Consider the following 12,207-nt stretch of genomic DNA (forward strand, 5'->3'; position numbering starts at 1 on the left):
TTCACTCTAGAGGATAATTCCCCCTACCCTACCCAAAATTTCCATTTCCGTAAGTAATATAAATGTATTTTTCGCGAAAAACAAGTGTTAATACGTGCACATGTTAACATTAATAATGTGCTTAAAATAATTAATTTTAACACATCAAAATCCCATTTGATTAACATGGTGAAGTGTTGAATTTTCAAACATTTAAAATCATGCTCCAGGGTTTCATTTACGTATTATTGTTAATTTTTAGCAATTTCTGTCGTCTTTTTCATACAAATAATTACTAATGGAGAATTTGAATATTCTCCAATACTTCATAATCAATGTTTAATTTATTAAGTAAATTTATCTTAATTAAACAATTATTTATTCCGAAAAAATGTGAAAAATAATCGTATGTCCTGATTCAAATGTAATAGTTGGTCATTGGTTGAAGTATTGTTTTTTTTTAAACAGTCAGAAAAATAATTCGATGTATTCTGGGTTGTTTCATTTTTTTTAAATTTATCGTTAAAAAAACTGTTCAAAGATTTACACTACGTACGATCTATCTCAAAAGTTGCCTACGTTAAAAATGATTTTAAAACTCGACAAAAAAAGATCTACTATTAATTTCTGTAAATCCTGATGGAGATTTCTAAGCACACTTCAGAAAAAATTAATTCAGGTTAAGATTTTTTATTTAACAGTAGTTATTTAAAGCTTTAGTTCTTCCTTTCTCTTGAGGGAAAAGTTTCAGTTCTTATTTAATCCTAATGATCAAGGCCCCATTTTATTCATTAAAGGATTCTGTACAATTCAACTTGTGTGGTGTTAATTAAATTTTAAACTATGATTGTTTATAACAATAAGAACTGTATGATTTCTCAATTAATTGTTGTAAATTAAATCAACCCAAATAGAAATTCAGAGAATCCTACGAAGAATAAAGTAAGACCTTGATCAATAGGATTAAATAAAAATTGTAACTTTTCCCTTAAGAGAAAAGAAAAACTAAACTTTTAAATAACTGCTGTTCAATAAACAATTTTTACCTGAATTGTTTCTTTCTGTATTGTGATTAGAAGCCTCCGTCAAGATTTACAGCAATTAATAACAGATTTTTTTTTTTATTTTATCAATCATTTTAAAGATAGGCAACTTTTGAGATTGATTGTACGTAGTGTACATCCATAAGCAAATAACATTTTTTTGAGCAAATAGAGATTTGTTAAAAATTAGAAGAAATGTGTCAAAATGATGTATATATTTAACAAAAAGTAACGTAGAGTACCGATTTGAGGAAAAATTAACATACCTAGCTCAATTTTGAGAAATTTTATGAATAAATAATAATTAATTGTTTAAATAATTACATAAAATGTTTTTACAAAATTACTACTCTAAACAGAAAATACTATTTTTTTATATTTTTTCGGAATAAATAATCGTTTAAATAAGTTATATTTATTTAAAAAATTAAAAATTGTCTAACAAGTAATGGGAAATGTTCAAATTGTCCGTTATTAATTATTTGTATGAAAAAAAACACAGAATTTATTCAAACTTAACAATAATATGTAAATACGTAGTCTTTTATTTTTAAATTATATTTGGGGTGATTAAGAGGGGGTGGGGGTGAATAATAGTTATTAGTATTTTTTTATTTCGCAGACACTCTTCTTCAATCCCTATAAAACTCGGCACGTTTAGATGAAACCCTGGACAATCAGTTCAGTTTTTCGAAAATCCAAAATTTCCCCATGTTAATCAAATGAGACTTTAAAGCGTCCGGTTGGACGTGTTAATATTTTTATTTCGAACAAAAATTACGTTCGAGGGGATGGGGGTGTTGCCCTCTAGAGTGAAAAAAAATTAACAATGCATTTTTATACCACACTACTTATTATATACATGTTTAATATTTTTAAATTCTATAAACAAATAATAAAATTGATGTTTGACGTCTTCTAATTTTTAGTGAACAATATTTTGTTTTTATCATCTTCTACAAATATTAGCTAAGACAGTGTTTTTATACGTGGAAAATAGAGTAGATTGAGCTTATGTTCACTAATTTCTAAATAACAACTTTATTTTTTGTTTATTAAGACATTATTGTTCGATCGTATCGACCCGGACCATTCGTACAACATTAAACTGGAAATGTTCAAAATTTAACATCTTGAAAATTTTAAAATTATATGAAAAAACAGAAGCCAAAAATAATACGATGCTTATTTACTGGATCATAGAAAGCTGTTTTAGATATTCCGACTCCAAAAATGTTGGTCCCTGATGAGTAGCTTAGGAAGACAGTCGATTCCCTGCTTGTCACTCTTTCCCCTCACCAGCCGTATACCCCGTGTACTGTACACCGTGCGCCAGTTTCAAGCGAGAAAATGCTCTCCACTTTCAATTACAAAAAACAACTAGAACACGAGCATTTTCGAAAAAAAACTAGCTGGGCGGTTCGGCGTAATTTCCTTTAGATTATATGGTTAAAATATTGCGTTTGACAATTCATCCGTTTAGACGTAGTTTGGATGTGGTGAAATTGACAGCTATTTAAGACACTTCGGAATGCATGCGGACCCCCCGTTTGCCACTCCTGCCCCACGCCAATCGTATACTACCGTCTACTTTATACCTTGCGCCTGTTTCAAGCGGAAAAATACACTCCATTTTAAATTACAAAAATCGCGTCCAAATTTTGAGGCCGCACGGTTGCATATTTTAGTATAATTTTTTGCATTCCTCATTTAAATAACCATATGTCAGATCAAGCAGAGCGGCTTTTTCGATAAAATGTTTATATTTTGTAAATTAATTAAAAACGTAGAGGACAATAGAGAAAAATAGCAGTGACACTCAGTGATAGCTGTACATGCATATCCACAGCGATCCTGCTCACCGTCGTGAGACTCAAGTCAGAAGACTCCCCGCAGGGTGATGAATGACACGGAATGAATGAATGCCGGGCATTGATACGAGATTTTGGCCAAAATCTGATATTATAAAATCATTGATTAATCCAATTTTAATTAAAAGAATTAATTTATTTTAAGTTACAATAAATCGAAAAAAAATCATGAAAATCGGTTGATATACTGTTCTTCCCTTTTTGATTATTGAACAAAATATAAACTTTTTATCAAAACATTGGCTCTGCTTGCTTCAAGATATGGTTATTTAGATCAGATATGCAAAAATTATACAAAAATATTCATCCATGCGGACTCAAAATTTAGGCGCGACTGTCATTCTCATTTCCGTAGTAACGACAAATTATCACTTTCATTATTATGCGATAACGGTCTGTTACTAAAACTGTCAATATAAAATCGTCGATTAATTTATTTTTCATGTGCAAAATCAATTTATTTATATAATTACAAACTCATGAATAAAAGATTCAGGAAAATTGTTTAACGTGTGTGGGAATAATGGAAGTCTTTAGGGAATTTAGTCGGACTTGTTTAAACAATTATTAATTATTTTTACAATCGTTTCCCCCTTTCAGTCATAGGAATCGTGAAAAATTATTTCCTCGGGATATTTAGTACATTAAAAAAACCATTTGTTTAAACAATTTGTGAAAGTAAATAATAATGATTTAAACAAGTCAGACTAAATTCCTAAAGACGTCCATTATTCCTGCAGACGTTACACAATTTTCCTGAATCATTTATTCACTTGCTTGTAACTATATAAATTAATTGATTCTGCACATGAAACCTAAATTAATCCACAATTTCATAATGACAGTTTTGGTAACAGACCGTTATCTCATAATAATAAAAGTGTTATTTTGTCGTTATTATGGAAATCAGAATGACAATCGCATTTGAATTTTGAGCCTGCATGGTTGAATATTATTGTCTAATTTTTTGCATACCTCATCTAAATAACCATATCTTAAAGCAAGCAGAGTCATTTTTTCGATAAAATGTTTATATTTTGTTAAATAATCAAAAAGGGAATCTAGATTTTAATTGTAATCTAGATGTACGTATAATCTCGATTATAAGCTATAATGTAATGATTAAATTTAAAAAGAAGCTCTGTGTTCTTCAAGATATGGGAATGTAGATGACGTATGCAAGAAATGATTAAAAAATATTGAACCCTTCAGATTGTTAAATATCTTAAAAGAAAGTACTTTGAGCATTTGTTGATTGTGTGATCAATTGCAGCAAATAATATTTTTTCACTATTTACCGACAAAAAATGTTTAAACAAATGATTTGTTTTGAAGTACTAATATCTTGAAGAAAATGATCTTTCAGAATTCCTACGACTTGAACGAATAAACAATTGTGAAAATAAATAATCATTGTTTAAAAAAGTCAGACTAAATTTCCTAAAGACGTCCATTATTCTTGCACACATTAAACAATTATCCTGAATCTTTCATTCACTTGTTAGTGATTATATAAATTCATGGATTGAGCACATCAAAAATAAATTAATCTACGATTTCATAATGACAGGTTTTGTAAGAGATCGTTATCTCATAATAATGAAAGTGTTATTTTGTCGTTATTACGGAAATCAGAATATGACAATCGCGTCTGAGTTTTGAGCCCGTTCGGTTGAATATTTTTGTCTAATTTGTTTGCATACCTTATCTGAATAACCATATCTTAAAGCAAGTAGAGTTATTTTTTCGATAAAATGTTTATATTTTGTTTAATAATCAAAAAGTGAAGAATAGTATTAATAACACGCAGTGTTAGTTCTATATGCATTTTCGGCGCGTAAAATCTAGATTATAAACTATAATATAATGATTTTATTAAAAAATCAGCTTAATTGAGTTTGACGAGGGTGGGCAGGCTCGCTACGGACATGCATGTACAGCTCTCATTGAGTGTCACTGCTATTCTTCTCTATTTTGATTATTAAACAAAATATAAATATTTTATTGAAAATCGGCCCTGCTTGATTTGAGATATGGTTATTTAGATGAGGTGTGCAAAAAATTAGAAAAAAATATTCAACCGTGCGGCCTCAAAATTCGGACGCGATTGTCATTCTGATTAAGGGCCTTAAGTAGTTCTCTTATAGTTTTTAGGGTTCGTAGCATTTCAGTCGGGTGTGCGTCCATCCGTCATACTTTTCCCGAGGAGGGGAAGTGGCGGGTGAGGAATGTAGGGATAGCTGCATCTAGTTTGTCTAATTCTTAGTACTTGCCTCTGATGCTTGAATATCGGAAATTGGTTGAATTTAACTTTTTTTTAGGCTTAAGACAATCTGGGGTATCGCAGCCTGCGTTATCCCTCGGCGATTCTTTTTTATTGTTCAGCGCTGGACTCGGTCTCGAAGCTGGACGGCTCTCAATTGGCGGCTTCTACATTATGTTACAGGGGGCATTTAAATGGAATATAGGGTATGAACTCTGTTGCGCCCTACCATAGAGGCCGAGTCAAAGGCGCGCACAGTGGGAAGGAATGCACTTGTTTCGTTCAAAAATTTCCAGTGCCTTCAATTTTGGTCCGATTTTGAATTTTGCTGTTTTAAATTAAAGAGCATGGAATTCTAAAGAGCTTCGCGCTCCGAAGTTTTGTCTCCCCTACTTTTTATTAATAATTTTGTCACTCAAAGTATGGAGAAACTGAACTTTTGTACATAACAATTTTTCACGCTTTAATAACTGATTACAACACTCATTGAAAAGTTGATAATAACCATTGTTGTAAACTATTCTTGTAGCAAAATATTAAAATTGAATTTTTTATCAAAATTTTGAATTTGTTCATCTAATTTGTTTATAAAAATTATTTTATTTTTAAATGTCAATAAATGTTTTAGATCAAAAATTGAACAAGATAAAATTTTGTTCGTGCATGAACTTCTATCTGCACCACCATATAGGTCCTTTTGAAGGAGCGTTTTTTTTACGTGGTGATCCCCAGTAGGCCTAGTCCACTTGTCAATAAAACATGCATTTTTTTTGGTTCTTTTTTTTAATAATAAAATTTAAAACTATTTCTCACTAAACATGCAAAATTCGCTGTACATGCAGCTAATGTGGATATAAATATAACAAAATGATTCTGTACTCAGGTCAAATTCCAAATTGAGGTCTTAATTAGACATTTCTACCCCCACCTTTTCTCACTAATTGTATTCTTGCGGAAAATTCCTTCCCAGCAAACACGTTCTGTAACTGTTCCAGAGCAAAAAAAGGAACTGTGTTCTATAGCAGTTGTTTCAAGATAGTGACAGAACTGTTCTAGAACAAAAAGGTAAAAGTGTTCAAGAATACTGTGACAAAATTGTGACCGAGCTGTTCTAGAACAAAAAGGTAACAGTGCTCTAGAACACTGTGACAATATTGTGACAGCACTGTTCTCTAACAGTTGCTTTGGAATTTTTCTAAAACAAACTGATCATAGACGCTCTATAATATTTATTTCAAGTTTATTTTATAACTGTGCCGTAAAAGTGTTATATTGAAGCTCTAGAAAAATTGGGAACAAAGATTACTTCGCTAATACTATGATCGAGTAGACCCTTGCGAATATCCCTAATCTGGATTTCTCGGGCGTATAATTTTTTTTAGTCAGAACTGCGTACGCGCAATCCCGGAATACAATATATCTATGGAGATATAAAAATTTCCGTCTCGCAGGATTTTCCGACGGGTTATACCTGGAATAACCTGGGACATAAATGGACAAAAATGGAATATCCCGGGATATCCTATTGCTGTGAGGGGTACATTACACTGTTCCATATTTGATAAATAACTGTTTTAGAACTGTTATAGAACTGTTATAGAACTTTTATAGAATTGTCCATCATTTTTCACAACGAAATGTACCAAAGTTCTAGAATTGTTACAGAACGGTTGTCACAGCGTTCTAGATCTGTTAAAGATTTGTTATACAAAATTTGTAATCAAGTTCCAGAATTGTTCTAGAAATGTTACAGATCGGTTGCCACACCGTTCTAAAACTATTACAGAAATGTTCTAGCGTATGGGGGATGACATTGTAACACGCATGTACGTAACCTGTTACTAACCGGTTCTAGAATACGTTCTTTTGTGTTCTAGAACAGTTACAGGCATGTTCTGTAACCATGTTTACTGGGTTGATACTACAATCAGCGACAAAATTCGAGTCATCTGGCTTTGACGTTGAATAAGTTTGTGAAGAAAAAATGGTAGGTTAATAAAAGAGGTGTCATTTTAAAGGTGCCAATGTTGTACGTTAATGAGCCGAAAAGTAATATTCCAAAAAATTATTTGTAGCTTACAGATCTGAAAATCCGATGGAAGGTAAGGAAATTTGATAGCTTTTAAAAACAGTTAACTTTGAAGCATAGTTTTTTATTGAAAAAATAATAGAAAAAATCTGAAAAAAATCATGGTGGTACATTAAACATTTCCGAACAGCTTGCCGTCAAAAAATGTGCAAAATATAAATAATATTTCGTTTTTTGTGAATAAATATGTGTCCGCACTATCTTCAGTCCTAATGAAGATAATGAAGTGATTTAAATTAGAGGTAGTTAGCTGAAATATCTGTAATAATTTACAATTTGAAGGAAGTATGTGGTTCTTGTTGTCTTCGTGCAAATTGCGATATTTGAAGTGAGTTTTTATATATAGGAAAGCAAGTGCGAGAGCCCAGCGTGGTGCCGTTTTTTCAGGGGATCCTCCTCGGTTTTCCTCAGCCTACCCTACCCAACTTGTGTCTCCGAGCCTCACTCTGGCCTTGAAACCCTTTCCCTGTGTTGAGGAAAACCGAGGACGATCCCCTGAAAAAATGGCACCACGCTGGGCTCTCGCACCTGCTTTCCTATATAAAAAAATGACTTCAAATATCGCAAATTGTACGCAGACAACAAGAAGCACATACTTCCTTCAAAGATAGTGCGGTCGCATATTTATTCACAAAAAACGAACAATTATTTATATTTTGAAATTTTTCGACGGCAATCTCTTCTGAAATGTTTATTGTACAACATTTGCACCTTTAAAATGATACCTCTTTCATTAACCTACTATTTTTCCTTCACATACTCATTAAAGGTCAAAGCCAGAGGATTCGAATGTTCTCGCCGATATTGAACAGTTTCGACAACGAATTTATTTAAATTTTTGGTTTCAAAATTGATTTTTACTTTTAAAAAAAGTAATTTTCAACCAAACAAATTAATTTTTAAATTAATTATTAAATTAATAAATAATAAATAAATGATAAATAATAAATTAATTAATTATTAATTTAATTAATTAAAAAGAAGAATTTTTTTTACCAAAAAAGGCAAATTATAAAAAAATACAAACTATAAAAAAGTATGCAAATGGTTAAAAACTTCTGTAAATTGTGAAAAAAGAAACCCGCATATTTCGTAACAATTAGACTCCATACATATTTAATTTAGTATAAATAGTATTAAAAGTTCTTTAAGTAACGTGCGCCTCTTTATTCTTTAAGTAACGTAAGTTATTGTGATCGTCTTATGCCTTTTTTTAAAATTTTAAATAGTTTAATTTTATATGCGCTATTTCGAAATCCTTGTTTTTTAGGGATTTAGAAATGGTAAAAAATTTGATGAACGCACCGGCACACGAACTACCTGAGACACTAAATAGCTCGAACCCATATAGACTTAGAATTGTAGGATTTATAATTTAACATTTTTAAATTCTAAACAAAATCTTATATTTAAATTATCTTAGCCTGCAATTTTTGAACAGGATTGTGGATGATTTACAACAACTCCGAAACTCAAATAAAAAAAGTTGAAACAGTTCGTCTATTTTTAGATTATAAGTTAAACATGAAACAAAAGTGAAAAACTTTGTTTGCGACAAATATATTTGGAACGTTTAAAATGAGAAATTATACAGTGAGATAATTGCGAGATCATTGCAAATACTTGCATTTTTAGGGCCTACACTGTAAAACTGTGAAAGTCGGAGACTTTCACATATTAGTCCAATCTCGATGATTTTAAATTCTTTATTTCGAAAAGTTTATAGTCTTGTTAATCTGTAATTTCATAAAGCAATCGAGAATAAAATAATAAACTAATTCTACAAAGGAAAATATTTTTAAAAATACCATGATTCTTGTACATTATTAAGAAGTAGTCTTACACTAAATAGTCAGCTGGTACTCAACAATTATTTAAATTTCTAGAAAAATGCTGTTCAATTATACAAGCACATGTCTCATCTACGCGAGAAGGTGATTGGCTTAGGAGCGAAGGACCCCGGAAAGTTAGAAGAAGTCGGATTGTACTTGTCTTCTGAAGCAGACAAAATTTATAGTCCCTCTATTGTTTCTGGTGCTGGAGAACAACCCGAAATTCAACTTCCAGATTCTATCGTCACCAATGAATTTGTCGATACCATAAAATCGAAACTACATGCGATTCTCGAACTCTACCTCACCCTTTGCCAGGAAGCATTAGACAAAAGAATGGAAATGCTCTGCTGGCTCAAACAAAACGTCTTCATGAGAGATGTTGACGAAAGCTTTAATGAAATTAACCTGGATTCATCTATAACCAAGCAGTTCGAAGAATTTCAAAATGAAGACAGCGGCTTTCGGCAAAAACTAGAGAGAACAAAGAACGCCCAGAACGAGATGATAGTAGAGCTGGTAAAGGAATCTAAAGTCCTCTGGACCGAATATCAGCTTCATCGCAATAAACTCCAAGAAGTAGGAAGCACAAGTGAAGTTGAACTAAAAGAGAAGCTGATTAGTATAACTGATCAGCTGAAAGTAGAACGAGACAAGGCGCAACAAATCATGGATCAGAAAACAGTACTGGAAGGTCAAATGCAGAAAATTAGAGGCAAAGTTCGTGAACTGGAGGGCAAGGTGATCAACGGGGAGAAAACAATTCAACAGCTGCAGACTACGGTAAAGCAACTAGAGTCCCAGGTAAAACAGAAGGAAGCCAGCCTGCAACATTGTACGAAAGAGATGCAGAAGATAGCGAAGAGTAACGAGACCGTCATCACTAAACTAGAGAAGCAGAAAGAGAATCTTCAATCACGGTTGTTTTCATTTTTTTACCAAATCTGCAGTCAGTTTAATCACTATTTGCTTATTCATAAAATCTTCAGGCTGACTGAGGCGACGAACGAGCTCACGAATAATAATAGTGGTTTTGAGGGTGCTGTTCAAGAAACGAAGCAGAAGCTTAAGGAAGCTAATAATGAACTCTTTCATGAACGAAAGAATAGGTACTCTGAAGTTTAAAATTGAAGATTCGTAATCAGTTGATAAAATGTTCTATATTTAACGAATAAATTAAATTTTTTGGAATTATAGATCACTGGTAGAAACTGAGCTAGCAAAATTAAAGGAACGCTATGTGGTGCTCGAGGAACGGAGTCAGACACTCCTGAAACTTGCGGAGAAGACGGAGGACTTAGGAAAAAGTGAAAGTACATCAAGTAATATTTAAAAAATCCAAAGGTGGTGGGTTCGCCAATATTTGGATGTAAACATTTCTAAATTTAATTTCAGTTTCTAATAATTCCAACAACGAAATGTTAATATACAATGAACTGCAAGCCGCTAAAGTTACTATAAAAGAACAGGAGAATAGGCTCGAACAGTTCAAAAGAGAAAAGGACGACCTCGCAACTGTAGTGAAAAAAGCAGCTGTTAGTCATTAATTAACTTTGTATTCTATGCATGTTTCTTAGGAGATCATTGACATTAATGCATATTTCAGAGTCGTGAAGTGATCGACGAGCCGAGCAGTAAGCTAGCGGCAGATTTGTTAGCGGCGACTCATCAAATAAAAGTTCTCAAAGAAGAAAACGCTGAATTGAAAAGGAACTTTACAAAAATGTAAGCAGCTAGTACCTGTAAAGTTAGGTTTGAATTAAAACAAGACACGATTTTCTCATACAGGCACAATAAGAGTGAAAGTCTTGAGAAGCAGCTGATGGATTTGCACGCTAGCTTTCAAGTTCAGAGTAAAGAAGATGGTAAGACGGCTTCTAACGCACTTTTGGCTAAGTTACATCAGAACAATTTAGATTTAAAGTGCAACCTAGCTCATCTGGAAAGTGAAAACGAGCAACTGGGAGCCGAGCTGCCACAAAAGCAAGTCGAACTTGACTGCATAAAACAAGATCAGAATAAACTTCTCAGGGCCAGAGAGGAAAGTTACATCAAACCTGCAAGGGTGAACAGAGATACGAAAGACGGTCGCAATCTAGAACAGGTTTCTTAAAGTTTCCAAAAATAAAAAAAAATTCTCTTTTTTGCATTTTTGCAATAAAGTCGATGGGTTCTACGAACATTGGGCTATTGTTCCCTTACTTTTAAGAAAGCGTCCATGATCTTATCATAAATAAGCTTTCCCAGATAACAATTCTAGCGCGCATGGCGCAGGCACGCCGTGCATATTTTCATGCAGGACGTGCGGTCAGATCAGCAAGCAGATGTATCGTCCATCGATACATCCGCGCACTCAGTGCACGTGCAAAAAGGGTCTTAAAATTGTTTATTTATAATAAAATAAAGTACAAAAAAGATTTAATTTGAAAGCCTTATTTCAGGAATGGAAAATGATGACATATTTAATAGGGTAACGGAACCAATTACCGAGGGGATCCAATTGTCTGAGGTCAAAGATGAAGGTTTTTCTCTTTAGGTTAGGTTTTGCTCTTATCAATACACAAAAATTATATGTATAAAATTGTAAGTTACATGATATGAAGTGTTTCTGCGACAAATGGTTCCCCTTCCGTAATTCGTTCAGTTACCTTATTAAATGTGTCATAATTTTTTATTTCTGAAATTTAATCTTTTCCGTACCTTATGTTATTATGAATAAACAATGTTAAGACACTCTTCGCACGCGCAGATGCTACTAACCTATTTAATATTCTTGTGTCGAATGCAAGATCAATATGAATCTCCGGCGAATGTGCAAAAACTTTAGAGTCGTTAGCAGAGCTGCCAGATCAAGCCTAAAATTTACCCCCATCATACCTACTGTTTGGAAGCCGCAAAACAGAAGGTGCATGATTACAACTGTAAGTTCGTGTGTAAGCCAAAATTACACGATTCAATCTTCGGATTTCTCAGGTGTTCTGCTGCACGATGATTGCCGATGTGAAAGCTTCGGAAAATTTCGGTGGTCTTCTATTTTTAGATCTCGACAAAGATATTATCTCGATCCCCATTTGAAAGAAGTTGAAGAAATTGGCGATTTTGATGTTTCGCGTGATTCTTAATTTCATAG

At 32.8% G+C, this 12,207-nt stretch overlaps 1 protein-coding gene across 5 annotated transcripts in view; it reads left to right on the plus strand.

Annotated features, from left to right (window-relative positions):
• Positions 1-12,207, plus strand: part of LOC117173247 (sodium channel and clathrin linker 1-like) — a 165,132-nt gene that overhangs the window by 86,578 nt on the left and 66,347 nt on the right. For 4 of the 5 annotated variants that reach the window (XM_033361713.1, XM_033361715.1, XM_033361716.1 and 1 more), the window contains exons 4-9: positions 9,132-9,997; positions 10,067-10,186; positions 10,275-10,399; positions 10,473-10,612; positions 10,684-10,802; positions 10,866-11,181. In XM_033361713.1, coding sequence (XP_033217604.1) covers positions 9,132-9,997; positions 10,067-10,186; positions 10,275-10,399; positions 10,473-10,612; positions 10,684-10,802; positions 10,866-11,181 — 1,686 coding nt within the window. The remainder of the gene's footprint in view (positions 1-9,131; positions 9,998-10,066; positions 10,187-10,274; positions 10,400-10,472; positions 10,613-10,683; positions 10,803-10,865; positions 11,182-12,207) is intronic. The other variant, XM_033361714.1, reaches the window with a different exon arrangement.

Source organism: Belonocnema kinseyi, chromosome 5, assembly GCF_010883055.1.
Source record: "Belonocnema kinseyi isolate 2016_QV_RU_SX_M_011 chromosome 5, B_treatae_v1, whole genome shotgun sequence".
NCBI classification, from domain to species: Eukaryota; Metazoa; Arthropoda; class Insecta; order Hymenoptera; family Cynipidae; genus Belonocnema; species Belonocnema kinseyi.